This window comes from Nansenia antarctica (genome assembly GCF_963989245.1).
Source record: "Nansenia antarctica genome assembly, chromosome: 7".
Lineage (NCBI taxonomy): Eukaryota > Metazoa > Chordata > Actinopteri > Argentiniformes > Microstomatidae > Nansenia > Nansenia antarctica.
This window is the reverse complement of record NC_137677.1, coordinates 58,101,230-58,118,433: the sequence shown is the minus strand read 5'-3', so window position 1 is coordinate 58,118,433 and position 17,204 is coordinate 58,101,230. Positions and strand designations below refer to the sequence as shown.

General features: G+C 42.2%; 1 protein-coding gene across 1 annotated transcript in view; it reads left to right on the top strand.

Annotated features, from left to right (window-relative positions):
• LOC308161767 (contactin-associated protein-like 5) overlaps window positions 1-17,204 on the top strand; it is a gene marked incomplete at both ends in the record, with an annotated part of 56,739 nt that overhangs the window by 23,403 nt on the left and 16,132 nt on the right. Inside the window, 8 exons of the mRNA XM_080535838.1 lie at window positions 4,390-4,537; window positions 8,411-8,614; window positions 9,241-9,425; window positions 9,733-9,876; window positions 11,616-11,883; window positions 13,599-13,742; window positions 14,151-14,319; window positions 16,837-16,943. Coding sequence (XP_080391964.1) covers window positions 4,390-4,537; window positions 8,411-8,614; window positions 9,241-9,425; window positions 9,733-9,876; window positions 11,616-11,883; window positions 13,599-13,742; window positions 14,151-14,319; window positions 16,837-16,943 — 1,369 coding nt within the window. The remainder of the gene's footprint in view (window positions 1-4,389; window positions 4,538-8,410; window positions 8,615-9,240; window positions 9,426-9,732; window positions 9,877-11,615; window positions 11,884-13,598; window positions 13,743-14,150; window positions 14,320-16,836; window positions 16,944-17,204) is intronic.

Genomic DNA, 17,204 nt, shown 5'->3' with positions numbered 1-17,204 from the left:
CTAATGACCCAATTAGCCAAAAGCAGGGAGAGGTTAGGATAGGATGGGAAATGACTCATGGCTGTGGGTGACCAGCTGAATGTTGATGAAATCTGGAGATCTTTTGAGCAATATGGTTTTAAGATAGATATCGAGGGACTGAACGTTTGGTCTCATTTGAGGATTCAGTCTCGGAACAGTCTGTTTTTGAGAGTAGCTAGTCTGGAAGTTTGTTTTAAATAAAGATATATTTAAAATCCCAATTCCAATATTTGACTAGTTAAAAAAAATCCTACTACGCTTGTTAGTAGGTCATTGCAGTCCCTCTCAATTTGACAGTGTTTTGATTCTGGTTTGATCTTTCTACCCCGTTGTGAAGCAATTTGCAAAAATATCTCAAGCAAGCTTGGATGGTGGATATATATGTGCAATAATACAATTACACAGAGGCCACAGAGAGCAATACGGGAATGTGAGATGACCTTCAAGAAACGGTGTAGTTGTTTATCTCTGTGTCTCAGTTGGTAGAGCATGGCGCTAACAATTCCTAGGTTGGGGATTCGATTCCCGCTGGGACTATATATACTGAAAAATATATACAATCACTGCATTGTAAGGGGCTTTGGATAAAAGCGTGAGCGAAATGGTTATATTATATTACCTTCCAGTCTTACCACTTTTCGATTCTGTTTAAGCAATATATATTTACATGCATGTTAATTATAAATGTACATGCATGTTTATTATTAATTTACATGCACATTAGTTATTCAGGCATGTGTGTGATGTTATTCTAAAGGAAATGTGTGAAATTAGGAAATGAGGAAATTAATCCGTTTAAACATTTGGCAATCTAAACTTGCTCTGGTAGCTACTTATCTGGAATGAAATTACTTTGCTGGACTGTACATAGAACATAATACAATAAATACAGTTTTATTAATTAAGTGTTATTATCTGTCTATATCAGTAAATTGGAATCAAATGTAAATATTCAGTAGGCCAGCATTGTCGCTTATACTGTACACTAACTCAACCATGAGCATACAGTACAGGAGGAAGATAATTAGGGGTGTATACTTAATAACCATATTATCATGTCATGATATCCTGATTATGTGTTGAGATCCTGGTACATTATTCAAGCCCTCAGCAGGACCATCTTATGTGTGTGTGTGTGTGTGTGTGTGTGTGTGTGTATATGTGTGTGTGTGTGTGTGTGTGTGTGTGCGTGCGTGCGTGCGTGTGTGTGTGTGTGTGCGTGCGTGTGTGTGTGTATGTGTGTGTGTGCGTGCATGCGTGTGTGTGCATGCGTGCCTGTTTGTGTACATCCGCCTGATGCAAGTCACATGAGGGACCTCCTCACAGGAGAGGAAGAGTAAGGAGCCCTAATGAATAGGGAGGGAGGGACGGCGTTCAGCAGTCGATACAGAAATAGAAATAATGAAGTCACAGTGGGGTTATGGACTGTTCACGTGGACGATGCCTAACCTGAGCCCTTCGCTCCGGTGGGAGGTCTCATGCACAGTAATTGATGGGATGTATTGTCGTAAGTTTTTTCCGACCTGGAATTTTTTGGGGAAATACGTCATGGTGTGACTGAGTGCTGAGTATCTATTTGTGTAATGGAACAACAGCCTGTAGGGGATATCCTCACCTGATGCAGTAACTAAATCTACTCCTCACATCATTATGCGTTGTGTTGTTAGTTAGTCCATCTAATTAACTGTTAATGAACTCTGTTTAAACAACCTCAAGCCACTTGACTGCAGGTGACCTTCGCTGACCTAAATGTGACAGCGGCTGATGAAAACAGCGAACAAGTCGGCAGCCAATTTAATGTTCAGACTTTTATTCCGAAAAATTTAAATACATTTCAGCGTTGTTGAAAGATCAATGACACACTCGCTAGTCAACTAACACAGCTTGTTTTGTGAGCCTGGTAACAACGTAAAGTTGTGTTATAGTGAACTAGGTAGTAGTGGGGATTACTCACCAAATTGCATTGCAATATTTTGGCTTGACTAGCGAGTGTGTCATTGATTTTCAACAACGCTGAAATATATTTACATTTTTCACAATAAAAGTCTGAACATTTTGATTGGTTGGCGACTTGTTCCCGGTTTCACCAGCTGCTGTCACATTTAATCGGGGAATTGTTTTTGTTTTTGTTTACGAATTTCAACTTTGTTTGCAATATGTCTAACTTTGCAATTACAGTATTTGCTGTGCTTCGCTATTTTCTATTGTACTTCCAATTACTGTGGAATTGATCTAACTACCACTGGGAAATAGTACAGTATTTGGACTTGGACTGGATGAGCCCAGTTGAAGACAATTATTTGACTCTTTTTCAGTTGAATCAATATAAATAGTTTTAAGGTGTATTTGCTGTATGCTTCCTTCCCCATACTAATACATTATGGATGGGGAAAAACAAAGAGTGGTACGCACATCTCAACCACACACACACACACACACACACACACACACACACACACACACACACACACACACACACACACACACACACACACACACACACACACACACACACCTCAGACATAATCTACCACGAAAGCAATTACTTGGAAATGCAATAAAAGCTCAGACAAAATCAAGACATTCATTCGTCATCAAAAACTGTTTCACATACTGTTTCATCTCAGCTGGTGCTTCACCTGGGTCGATACATTTTGTGAGAAGAAACCCCCGGCCTAGACTATTACAGTGTGTAGTACACTGCAGTGTGCAACGCAGGATAATACTGTAGGTTTAGTCGGATTATTCTTCAGTACAGAGTAATTGAAAACTGTTTTTTGGTATGAGATGCCGTCGTATTAAATTGCTATGAGTATTGTGAAATAGCTTTATTTCAAAAATGGATATACAATATACCATATTTTAATGAGATGCTTCTATATTATGTAGATTTTCTATAGAAGCTTTGCTTTGCAGCTCACGGTACATTCATAGACATATAGCCTCGATATGCTCTGTCTGATTGTGTTAAAACCCCCAGCGAAATGTTTAAATGCTTGTCTTGCACAGACATGAGTTACTGTAGAGCGCATTTGTAAGTGCTTACATTGCACCTCCTCTAAAACAAAGTCACCAGGCCCCACTTACACAGCTCACAACAGTAAAAGCGCTGACATAAATCAGAATAACAGCCTAAATAGTTACCATGTCAGACTGTCTTCTACATTATCTATGAAGGAACCCATGTGTGTATGCTCTGTCCCTTCCCTTCGCCACCATTTTGTGTGTGTGTGTGTGATTGTGATGTGTGTGTCTGCGTATGTGTGTATGCGTGCAACCACTTCTTATGTACAGTATGTGTCCGTATGCCATTGTGTTTTCTCTGCTACTGGGAGAAGTGAATCGACTGTTGGGCTATTCACAAAGCCTGGAGGCCCGGTGTCAACAATCCATCTTTTGTTGCTCTGTAATACACATCATTATCGACTTAGCTCGTCACCTGCCTTGGATCTGTCATGACGAGCTCTGGTCATCAGTCATCTGAGTTTCGTTTGTTGGTACCTTGCTTTTTCTCTCTCTCTCTCTCTCTCTCTCTCTCTCTCTCTCTCTCTCTCTCTCTCTCTCTCTCTCTCTCTCTCTCTCTGTGTGTGTCTCTCTCTCTCTCTATCTGTGTCTGTGTGTGTGTCTATCTATCTCTTTCTCTCTCTCTCTCTTCTCTCTCTCTCTCTCTCTCTCTCTCTCTCTCTCTCTCTCTCTCCCTCTCTCTCTCTCTCCATGTCTGTGTCCCCAGGCCCCTCCCTGGCGGTGCAGGGTGTTGATGTAGTGGTGGGTATAGGGGGATGGAAATGAAGAAGAATAATGATATCTCACATTTCACAGAGAGGTTTTCATTTTTATCTCCTTGGGAGAAGAAGACAAATGTGATAGCGATTGTTTTTCTACTCGTTGCTTTTTTTCCTCCTCCTGAGTTGTGGGTGGCAACAGTAGACATTCTCCTATATCTCTTTTGAATGTTTTTCATCAAATTTCTCTGTAATAATGGGGAGAAAAAAAGACACGGCGTACATTTTGCTTTGTCATCACTTAGGTGTTTTTCCATACTTTTCAAAAGCGCTGCAATACATCCAATTGTTATGTTAGAATCCAAAGACACACAGATACCTTGACACACATAACCCCCTTTTCAAATCCCTTGCTGGGGATCTGTTCCATTCATTTTCCCTAGACAAGGTTATCTTCAACCATCCTTGCTATGGAGAGATTCCCTTGATATTGCCTCTGTAATTGCTGTCTTGTTTAGTTTAATGAATCCAGTTCCCTCAAGGTTTTTCATGATTTTATATTTATCCTGGGCAAACTGCATCTGACCCTGTGTCTGTGTCGTCACCCCCCCCCCCCCCCCCCCCCCTCTCACATGTGTGTCTCCAGAGGTTCTTGGGGAACGTGAATGCTGACGGCGTCGTCCACCACAAGCTCTCCCACTCTATCAGAAGCCGCTTCCTGCGCTTCGTCCCCCTGGACTGGAACCCCAGCGGGTGGGTGGGACTCAGAGTGGAGCTGTACGGCTGTTCTTACAGTGAGTCAACTCAGGCAGGCTACCATCCATTATAACACCCATGCATTTCCGTCTGGCTGATATCTTTATTAGCATATTGCAGTGCAAATATGTGTGTGGTCAGTTGGTTCAGTTGGTAGAGCATGGCGCTAACAACCCTCAGGTCTATTTCTATTTGGGACCCTATACACGTATACTGAAAAATGTATCCACTCACTGCAATCCCTAAGTTGCTTTGGATAAAAGCATCAACTAAATGGCATATATTATTATTTAATAGCTTTAGCAAGAGTATGTTTAGACACGTCCAGATTCTAAGATGTTGTACTATTGGGGCATGTTCAGGCATGTACATTTAGCTAAAATGTTAATGTCTCTCTTACCCATTTGGACTGCAATGGAAGAAGCTCTAGAGTGTATCCTTCACTCATCCTTCCTACTCATCGTTCCTTCTAAAATATGGTTGGACAGGGTGACGCCTGACTGCTGATGTTGTGGTGCTGAATAATTGACTTGTGTGTGATGGCATAATGACGACTTGAAATGGAACTTGGCCTTGGAGGCTACATGTCCTATTTCCCCCCTTTCCTTAGCAATCCGATGCGATGTCTCTGACTTGTGTACCAGGTACAGCCTTATAGGTGACAGATGGCAGAAACCCTAGCTAGTTTAAACTGTATCACATCAGCATAGAGAAGAATACCGTATACTAACAGTATACAAATAATCTATTATATGTTGGCGAAGGCAATACTATAGGAGGACAACTGTAGAAACAGCGATAGAGGGAGGCGGTCGATATCGATACTAAAGAAGGCAGTCCTTTTATCACTCATGATTAAAGCAAGCGCTGACCAAACACAATCCCTGTAGCTGATAGAGAGAGGCAGTGACAGGCCTGCCAGTCCAGAACCCAGGAGACTGAGCCCCTGCCAGGGTAACGCTAAATAAAGGGGAGACGCTGCATGTGAGACGCCACCCACGCGCATCCTGAAGCAGCACTAACTGGATCAGCCAGTGAATTATTGCTCTGTGAAAGACAGTTATAATTATCCCTGAGTGAGCATTTTCATAATGCCCAACGGTTCCACAGCATGATCCCTGTATTAATGTTGGATGAATGACGATCTCTGAATGCTCCATCTGCACCTCATTGCAGAGCAACCACAAATGTATGAATTAAAAAAGGAACCATAGGATACAGTACCAGTACCAATATACAGTAGTAATAACAACAATAATAATAATAATAATAATAATAATAACAACAATAATAATAATAACAACAATAATAATTATAATTATAATTATAATATTATAATAATAATAATAATAATAATAATAATAATAATAATAATAATAATAATAATGTATACTTTATTGATCCCTGAGGGGAAATTGGCTTTTTGCAACACCCCCCCCCCCCCCCCCGCCTCCAAGACAGTACACACATAGCACAGCACATTCTTAGGAAGAATCAATCTCTGGGCTCTATTGCACAGGGTCAGCCCCCAACAGGCGCTCCTGGAGCAGTTAGGGGTTAAGTGCCTTGTCACTTGCCTTAACACAATGGCAGTGTTTGTAAGGATACCTTAGATATGATGCCAGCAGCCCTCCAGTCACCAGCTCACATGCGGCTCCCTCCTGAGGTGGGGATCGAACCAGTGACCTTTTGATTGCTGGCCGGCCTCTCTAACCTGCCTTACTTATCAAAAGTCAACCCATTACTAAGTCTGTCAGATAATGTTAATCAATATATTTTTCATGGGAGTGCCATACATCTATAATGGATGAATGTGATTGATTGATTAATTGATTGATTGCTTGATTGCTTGATTGCTTGATTAAGTGAGATATCATATGCTCATATTCTATCACATGGCACAGTGTAAGATTTGACAAACTATTAACTACCTCAAATTATATATATATATATATTATATATATTATATATATATATTATATATATATATATATATATATATTATATATACCGTATTTTCCGGACTATAAGTCGCACCCGAGTATAAGTCGCAGCAGACCAAAAATGGGTCATGAAGAGGAAAAAACCACATATAAGTCGCACTGGACTATAAGTCGCATGGTTCAAGGGAACGGGCTTGGCGGAATCAGCGGGGAAAGAAGACCCTGTTGAGCTTGACTCTAGTCTGGCACTGTGAAGAGACATGAGAGGATTTGTAAGCCCAGGAAGGACATAATTCACGTTGAAACTTCTTCTGAAAGGTTAAGGAATACTTGTATTATCGAGTGTAAAGTCCGCTAGCTAGCGCGGGGCTAACAACATGGCGTCGCGGAGGAAAAATGAAACTTTGAACAGCCTCTAAAAGGTAATAAATGACTTTAACATCGTGTGTAACGTTCATAATAGCGTGTATAACGTTGATAATATAGTGCTTAATGTCCACATTGTCGAGTGTAACGACTATTTATCGTGTATGAGGCCATGGGAAAAGATAGCTTGGTGAAAAACGGAAGTAGGTAGGATGCTACAAACAATGTAACATTGAACAGCCTCTAAAAGGTAATAAATGACTTTAATGTCGTGTATAAACGTTCATAATATCGTGTATAAGGTCCATAATATAGTGCTTAATGTCCACATTGTCGTGTTTAATGTCCACATTGTCGAGTATAATGGCTATTCTATCGCGTATGAAGCGCTACCGGAAGTAGCAAAATGCTACTCGCGGGTGCAACATTGCAACGTTAAATAGCCTCTGGAAGGTATAAATGACTTTAATATCGTTTCTAACGTCCATAACATTGTGTATAAGGTCCATAACATCATGTTTAATGTCCACATTGTCGTGTTTAATGTCCACATTGTCGAGTATAATGGCTATTCTATCGCGTATGAAGCGCTACCGAAAGTAGCAAAATGCTACTCGCGGGTGCAACATTGCAACGTTAAATAGCCTCTGGAAGGTATAAATGACTTTAATATCGTTTCTAACGTCCATAACATTGTGTATAAGGTCCATAACATCATGTTTAATGTCCACATTGTCGTGTTTAATGTCCACATTGTCAAGTATAATGGCTATTCTATCGTGTATGAGGCGCTAGCGGAAGTTACTCCTTGGTTCATGTCAGTCAGAGATTACCGTATGTCAGTTCATGTCAGTCAGAGATTATGAATTATTGATATATAAGTCGCACCTGACTATAAGTCGCAGGACCAGCCAAAGTATGAAAAAAACCGCGACTTATAGTCCGGAAAATACGGTATATATATATATAATTACATCAACCTGGAGATTGAAGGTGACGCCCATGTTGCTTTAAATCATGCCAACAATGGTAGGGAGGGATAGAAACTTGAATATGAATCAGTTGAGGGGAGATAGGGAGGAATGAAGAGAGAGAGAAAGAGAGAGAGAGAGAGAGAGAGAGAGAGACAGGGGAAGGGAGACAAGAGAGGGGGAGGGAGAGAGAGAGGGAAGAAGATATAGCAAAGACACAATTGCTATGCAATGTTCATGCTATGAAAGTACTGCCTATCCATAGATTCATGTATCTATGCATGAGCCTCCTAAGGTAAAGTAGAAAAAGCCCCCAATGCTAGACTCACAACTTGCCCTTAACCATGTTCTCGAAGATATACAGGAATTAATTTATTTATGACTGAGAGGAGAGCATACTATAATTTCTAAGGAAAATAACCAGGTGTATGTCAAAGATTGTCGGGCGATTCTCCCTCTCCAGTACGGCATGGAAGTGGCTTTGGGCATGATACATTAAAATATTACAATACCAATAACATTAGCATACTCTTATCAGGTATAAAAACCTAGAGAGATCACTCTGCATAAACTCTCTGTCAATGACATCCTATGCTGAAACTATTTAATTTCTGTGTTGATTGTGTAACAGAGTCTGACGTGGCGGACTTTGACGGCAGAAGCTCGCTCCTCTACCGGTTCAATCAGAAGTCCATGAGCACGGTGAAGGACGTGATCTCACTGCGCTTCAAGAGTCGTCAGGCTGAGGGGGTGCTGCTCCACGGGGAGGGTCAGAGGGGAGACTACATCACTCTGGAGCTGCACCGGGGCAGGCTGGCCCTCTACCTCAACCTGGGTGAGACACAGAGGAGAGAGGGCAAAGGATCATGGGTAACCGGTCGCAGGGGGCTCTGGGAATGGAGGGTGGAGGATGTCTTGGAAGATTTTAAATAGAGTCTGGGGAGTTTGTGTGCACGTGTGTGTGTGTGTGTGGGTGTGTGTGTGTGGGTGTGTGTGTGTGTACGTGTGTGTGTGTGTGTGTGTGTGCGAGTGTGTGCGTGTTTGTGTGTTTGTGTGTTTGTGTGTTTGTGTGTTTGTGTGTGCCCTTGCCCTTTCAATTACCACTGCACCTGAGCACCATTCACTAGCTGGCCTCCGACGTTTAAGAGTTCATGTTGTCTGCAGCTGAGTTAGAACACCATTATCAAGTGTTGTGTTGTATACAACATGTCCTGTGAGAGCACTTCTTCTGAGAGCACATCCTTCACAATTAACATTAACAACACGTTATGATCAATATTGATAAGCATATCGATCCCTGGTTAATAACTTACCATCTCTATCACCCCCTCCCCTTTCTCTCTCTCTCTCTCTCTCTCTCTCTCTCTCTTCTCTCTTTCTCTCTCTCTCTCTCTCTTTCTCTCTCTCTCTCTCTCTCTCTCTCTCTCTCTCTCTCTCTCTCTCTCTCTCTCTCTCTCTCAGATGACACCAGGCTGCGGTTCAGCAGTGGTCGTGTTGCGGTCACTCTGGGCAGTCTTCTGGATGACCAGCACTGGCACTCTGTCCTCATCGAGCGCTTCAACAAGCAGGTCAACCTGACCGTGGACACCCACACACAGCACTTCCGCACCAAGGGGGAAGGAGACTCACTGGAGGTCGACTATGAGGTGCGGACATCCAAACACCTCCTGTGTGACTGTCATAGATAGTACTGTATTTACCTGAGTACCACCTGTCCTTCAGTTAGGTCTACCTCTGTAAAGTAGGTGTACCTGTCTAAAGTATTGAAGCAGAGTTGGACTTTTTCTATTAATACTTAAAGATATTGTATCATTTTGACTGTGTGTACACATGTATTTTTGTCTCCAAACACCCCCCTCTCTCTCTCTCTCTCTCTCTCTCTCTCTCTCTCTCTCTCTCTCTCTCTCTCTCTCTCTCTCTCTCTCTCTCTCTCTCTCTCTCTCCTCATCCCAGCTGAGCTTTGGAGGCATCCCTCTGCCTGGTAAACCTGGTACATTCCTCAGGAAGAACTTCCATGGCTGCATTGAGAACCTCTACTACAACGGAATCAACATCATCGACCTGGCCAAGCGACGCAAGCCTCAGATATACAGTGTGGTAAGGGCTTTCAAACTCACGTTTAATCAATGCACTGTGAAAACAGATATACAATGTGCTAAGACAGCTATTTTTATCCATACATAATTATTGTGCTATTATCAAAATACTATGGGAACAAGAAAGTTAACAACCAACCTGGCCTCCTTCCTTGGGTTCCCAGACAGACGATTTTAATTGCACTGTTGAAGTGAGATTTCACATTTTGCTGCAATGTGATCCTATCACGTTTAATCACATTTGTATTTGAATTAGTCACATAGCTTAGCTCTCAGACAGCTTTTCCTATAGCTTTCTCTCCGTGGTCCCTAAACTGTAAGAGATCCAGGACAGCCACTGCTGTCTACTCTGCACCAACTGCACTGCAGTTGTAAGAAATTGAGTGAGAAAACCAATCTATTTTCTCTTCATCATTAAGCTCTATCAGATCCTCACTACTATGTCATTAAGTAGAAAATCTATGAATAGATTTAGGCTCCAGGCAGTGTGAGCCTATCATTTGGATCCCACTCCCTCCCCACATCCACTCAAAGAGGACAGACAGGGGGCCAAAGAGCCACATTCCATCACAGGCACCTTTTCTCCCCTCTCAGAACTCTGATTGCTATGTTAAAGGGGCCTTTACTTACATTACAAGTGAGAGAGAGTGACCAATTTTTGCCTCACTGTGACTGTGATGTTCCATGATGGAATCGGTAATGGATTTTCAATGTCGAAATTATGGAATACTACCACAGGTGCTTGTGAGGGTTCCCATTCAGAGTCAAAGAGATGTGATTGCGCCCATTTGCCTCTCAGGGATAGGGGACTGATGGGCTGCTGCCCTCAATTGACATGACTGAACTTCGGGGGCGTGTCCTCTAGCATGACCTCTGAACTACAGAGAATTACAGTGGGATTTATTTTACTTTTTTTTTTTTTACCTATCCGATGACCTACTACTACTATGACCTACTTAGCGATTTTATTTGAATTCAGATGAAAGTCCTGCAGTTTGGTCCTCTTCTAACACATTATGGGGATTTCAGATCATCAGTCAGCATTATCAAGCATTGGAAGATGATGTTTTGGTTGTAACTGGTTTTGGGCACAACAATAATTACATCGGAATGAACTAGAACTGTAAATTAACATTGAATGAAGCAGATTAACTTTATTTGTAACATCATTCACAACGTTCACTTACAGTTCTATTTCATTCCAATGTAATTATTGTAGTGCTCATGTGCTCGGCCAGGGCCATGTCATCTGTAATACAAATCTAATCAAATTGTGTTCATCACATGTATTGCACACAGTTGATACTGATGACAACTGACACAGTGAAATGTTTTGAGATCTTGCTCCACGCTCGACAACAGCAGCCTGCAACAATCAACAATTCAATAATAACTAAGAAAAAGTGGCAAAAGGTGACAATAAAGTGACAATAGTGTGAGTATTATTTGATCAACGTAAGGAGATGATTGAATAGAGAACAATTGTGTAATTACTTGTATGTGAATAATAATAATAATAATAATAATAATAATGTGGACAATCAAATTAGTGAAAGAGCGTGTTACGCGCTACTCCCCCACCCGTGGCCCGAGGCCAGCCCCTGCCAATGCATCAAAGGTGCATATTTGAAGTTACTCCGTCGGTTAGTGCTGAGGTACAAGGCTTCAAGTGTTATGCATTAACAGTGTTGATGATGGTATGTGTAAATGACTGCCACTGTGGCGTTCCTTGGTCTCCAGGGCAACGTGACCTTCTCCTGCTCGGAGCCCCAGCTGGTGGCCACCACCTTCCTGAGCTCCAGCAGCAGCTTCCTGTCGCTCCCGGCGATGCCGTCCGTCATGGGGGGCCTGGCAGTACGCTTCCAGTTCCGCACTTGGAACGCAGACGGCCTCCTGCTCTCTACCCGGCTGACCCAGGAGCCCCAGAGACTAGAGCTGCAGATCAGCAACAGTAGGCTGCGCCTGACCCACCACACGTCAGCCCAGCAGAAGTCAGAGGTGTCCACCGGTGAGGACCAGGGGCACACAGCCTCCAGCTAAACCACCCAGCGGCTCTGTAGGCTTGGATGAACATGGCATGCATGGGGGATTAAATAAGGGTTTTTATTCTAGCTAATCAGATAACCCATTTGTATGTAATACAGCGAAGAACACATGACTCGCTTTGACTCTGAGGCTCACCAGATGTCAGCCCAGCAGCAATCAGAGGGCTCCTCTAGTGAGGCTCCAGGGCACACGGTCCACTCCTGACCCGACTGTAACCTCACAGCAGTACGGGCTGCACAGTCCATCTGCAGTACAGTACAGGGACTCTCTGGTCTGCCCTTATCTGTGCCGAAGCCTATAAATGGCTCTTTATTCTAGCATGGCAGACAGACAGTGAAGAACTAATCCATCACCCTATCCAGCTAGGGAGAGAGACTACTACACTGTCTGTGTTTGGTTTTTGCACATCATTTCATCGACATCATTTTTATTACTTTTGCCCTCAATAAACTCAAAGCACGCTTAATCTCCTCAGAGGGGTGCGTGAAGAAAAATGTCATCTTCTAACTATGTGGTGTTTTGAATGTTTTGTAAGGGTTCTAACTTCAGGATTGCCATTTGAAAAATGTGGCATCATGTTGAACATATAATCATGTTGGAGTTGGAGAAGGCATACTCTGAAGCAGATGGCAGGCACAAAGGAAAATAGTAGACACAGAAAAATGCCACAGCTTGAAAAGCCCCCTTCACTTTTAAAGGCCAACCTAAATCTAATCAAAATTCATATTCCTCAACTGCTGTTGCTTCGGTTTGAAGCTTGAACTCAATGCCATGTAGGGTGTTTTATCTAATAATAACAAGTACAGTAGGACAAACACAGCATGATATTTAACCACTTCTCCAGCAGTGCTCTGCGTGCATGCTGATCTACCACATACATAGTTGAGAGAAATTATGTGAATCCCTACACAGTTTTCACATTTGTTATGATAGGGTCGGAAATTGAAATGCGTTTCTAATAGTAATATAGTTACACATGAGTAATGTTTCATTACTCTCCAGCCACTCACATTGGAGGAATGGCATGGAGTTGTAGGCACTATTCACTTTTTAATGACTGACAAGAACTTTCCAGAGAGATTATTATGTTCATGAATTAATTAAATACTCACTAAATAAACAGTTAGCGGGGTAATTTTAGTGCTTTGTCCTCATTTTGGTTTTGTCATTGACAAGGGTTCGCATACTTATTCACGCAGGACATTTTGGGTACATTTGTACATTCATAAAATGTTTTGTACAATCCTCCTTTTTTTGTACATTCATTTATTTCTGTACATTCTTTTTAATTTGTGTTTGCTTTGAATGTGTGGAGTAGAGCAAATCTAAATGTAATAAATCTGAATGTGAACATTTCTACTCAACCCATTTTAATGCATTTTGTTTTAACCTTTATTTATCCAGACGAGTCAGTTAGGAGCACATTGTTATTTACAATGCTCTGTAAATGGCCAGTGACGACTGAGAAAGGATAAATAATAATGTACTGTATGTATTATGTCAAACTGATTAACACACAGTGTTAGTACATGGTGTCAATTGATTGGTTACATAATGATTAATGAACAGCCAAACAATTAAAGTCACCAATTTGGAATCCCATGCAATATATATATATATATAATTGATAAGTGTTTTGTTGAACATTTCAATAATTGAAAATGTGTGTGTCCACAGGTCATAGAGTGAATGATGGACTGTGGCACTCTGTGAGTCTTAGCACACGAGGTCTGCAGGTCACCATGACTCTGGACAGCGAGCCCTCCTCAACCATCGAGCTGGGAGACCACCTGGAGGCAGGAGACTACCTCTACTTCGGAGGTGAGAGGACAGACACAGTCTGTCTCAAAACATCAACTTTCACACTGCCTAGTATGAACCAATGTATTGGCCATCTATACTACTCTAAATAGTGTGCAAGTCTAAATATTGGGACAGAGGCCTTACAATCTAAAGACAGATACAATCAATCCTGTATGACGAATTTAGATTACATTACTACCATTTAGAAGACGTTTTTTTTCCCAAAGCGACTTACAATTTGAGATTACAGGGCCAGTCTCCCTGGAGTAACTTAGGGCTTAAGTGTCTTACTCAAGGGCACACTAATGGTGGTGTTCCCAGGTGGGATTTGAATTCATGTCCTTCTGATCACTAGCCCAACACACTATCTACTAGACCACCACTAGCCCACATCAGTGTTAAACACTAACTGTACCTGTCTCCCAGGTTGTCCGTCTCCGGATGTTTCCCACTGTAAGAACCCCACAAAAGCATTCCAGGGGTGCATGCGCCTCTTCTCCATCAACGGCCAGGCAATGAACTTCAACCAAGTGCAGGAAGGACATGTGGGGAATTACAATGAGCTTCAGTTTGACACCTGTGGTATCCACGACAGGTAAGGTATCCAAACACTTGATGTTACATTATTATCACAAAGTCACGATCAGTAAAGCCCAATGCACACGGCGTGCGATTTTTGTCGCGCGGCAACATTCGATTCTCCATTCAGACCACCGAAGTGAGTGGGTGTGAATGGAGAATCGAATGTTGTCCTGCGACAATATCGCACGCCGTGTGCATTGACGTGCGATGCGATATTGTCGCAGGACAACATTCGATTCTCCATTCACACCCACTCACTTCGGTGGTGTGAATGGAGAATCGAATGTTGCCGTGCGACAAAATCGCACGCCGTGTGCATTGGGCTTTTAGATGTATAGATGGCAAAACAAAGGCTAAAAATGAATGGTTAAATTCAGAAATAGGAGGCCAGTCGCACGACAATGCTTGAAAAGTCGCTGACAAGCTGGCCAAGAGATAGGCTTACTGACAGGATCATCCAATTAAATATCAGTGGAGCCGAGTAACGCCATCCTTGGCTGAGGGCCCTGCGAGCAAGCAGCTTCCTGAATCATGCCATCCTTCATTACCCTGCTGGCCTGTTGTTAGAGCGATGAGTGGGATTAGCAGGCCTCTCTCTATGAGCTGAATGAAATGCCATTGTGGAAGGTGCCTGTAACATTTGCATAGGAGACAAACAGGAGAGCTGGCATTTTCCCTCGTATTCACCCTGAGGGGGAAATCCTCTCTGATGTCAGAACTGCTGCTTGCTGATTCTTCCATTTGGAAAGCAACAAGTGCTGACAGACTCAGGTGCTGTTAGACTAGATCGTATCTGAGACTACGCAGATGACTGAGCAGACACGGCTTTCACGTAGCGAGGAAATAGATGAGAGAGATGTTTAAAAAGACGGAATGAGATGTTATGGTTTTGTGAGAACAGAATAGATGGCAGCGAGAGAGAGAGATAGAGAGATAGAAATAATAGTGTTATGTGATTCATACTGTAGTAATGTCTTGTTGCGGAAAGAGATTTCAGGCTTGTGTGAAAGCGGGCTGTGTAGTAAGGGCAAGGTTTAAGTTCAGCTTTGTTTAATGTTCTAGCATATTTTGCGTGGTGTGTATCTCACCCTCTGTTGCAGTGTTTTTGTGTAATGACCATAGCTATGCAGCATAAAAGGATGGAAGATTAACCTTTATGAGTGTTAATCTCCTTCTCTCTGTGTCCAATCAAACTTGATGACTCAATTTATTGCAAGTGTGCACTTCTGTGCAGTGGCTACTGTAATTTCATGACCTGTGAGGGCACCCGTGAACACAACAATAGAAATAGCTTGACGGTAATTAAAGCACGGCCTGCAACCTTATCCGCGCCGTGGTCGGCACGCTTCTTGGCAATTAATGGGAGAGAGACGAAAGTGTATGAAATTATAGATGCGCGGTTGAAAGGCCGGCAATTATGCGAAACTCAAGGAGGCTTGAGGAAAGGACTATTAATCAGGAAAGCAGCGGTCAGGAATTTCCGTGAAAGACTGGTGTTGAAATCCCACAAACACATGCTCCGATTTGTAGACTTGACGATGTTCTTATTTTTAGACGCAACATGTCTAGTCTGACATGTGTGTTTGTTTTTCACTTGCCCTGCAATCTTGAATTTGGGATTTAGTGAGCAGCCTTCGTAAATCATAAATAAACAACTGAGAGGAAAATGCAAAAACGGTGTTGTCTCTCCTCTCAACGGCTAGGGTGCCAGACTGGGTCTGGATAATGGCAAGGAAATAAAAAATATATTTGTGAACAGGGAGGCTACTTAACTGATAATGAAACGATAAGTGTAGTACACACAAAGACTTTAACCCACCATAAATGGCTTGGCAGATAGGAGAGATATGTCTTAAGGGCTCTGGAGGACTTTAATTGTGTCATTAAATCGTCCTGTATCCGTCTTTGATTTGTCACAAACACATTTGTAATTGTTTGTGTTTATTGCCTGATAAAAGTTATCGAGAAAAAAAGAAGAAAATAGAAGAAAATAGAAAGTAGAAACAAAATAATATTGAACACTATCATTCAATGTGTCAGTGTTAAAAAACATTGTTTTTCTAGAGTATCTAATCACTTGTACTGTACACTGTCATTTAGTCTTTGTCACAGAGTTGTTGTCACATAGTTTATCAAAGAGAGATTGATAGTTCTTCGCTACCATGATTTATCTTGTATCTAGTTTAAATTCTCTACATTCTCTACAGTAATTTGGTAATGTGGAAAATGTGTCAACATTAAGAAACACTGTATTGCTAGAGTATCTGATCTCCTTTCCAGACCAAAAACTTTCTTCTACGTTGGCATTGCTGTCCCTGCGGCTTTGGAATACCAACAAGTCTTTCTCTGGTCTCTGGTCTCTGGTCTCTGGTCTCATGTATATTTTTGTCTCCAAACACCCTCTCTCTCTCTCTCTCTCTCTCTCTCTCTCTCTCTCTCTCTCTCTCTCTCTCTCTCTCTCTCTCTCTCTCTCTCTCTCTCTCTCTCTCTCTCTCTCTCTCTCTCTCTCCTTCCCCCTCCCTCTCCTCAGATGTCTCCCCAACTTCTGTGAACATGGAGGGCAGTGTTCCCAGTCCTGGAGCTCCTTCTACTGTGACTGCTCTGGAACAGGATACACCGGAGCCACCTGCCACAACTGTGAGTCCGGCACCGCCCTCCTACACTACAGCAACTGACTGATCTCTACAGTATCGCTGTTCTGTTTGATAGTGTAAAGATGTCTGACTTGTTCATGTGTGTGAGCTGCCCTTCCTACTAATACTATAGTACTTTACACCTTTCTCCTATCTGTACTTTATTGTCAAGAGGCTTCCTATATTTGTATGTAGACACTCACCGAATACTTTATTAGGACCACTATATTAATACTAGGTAGGGCCTCCCTTTGCTCTCAAGAGA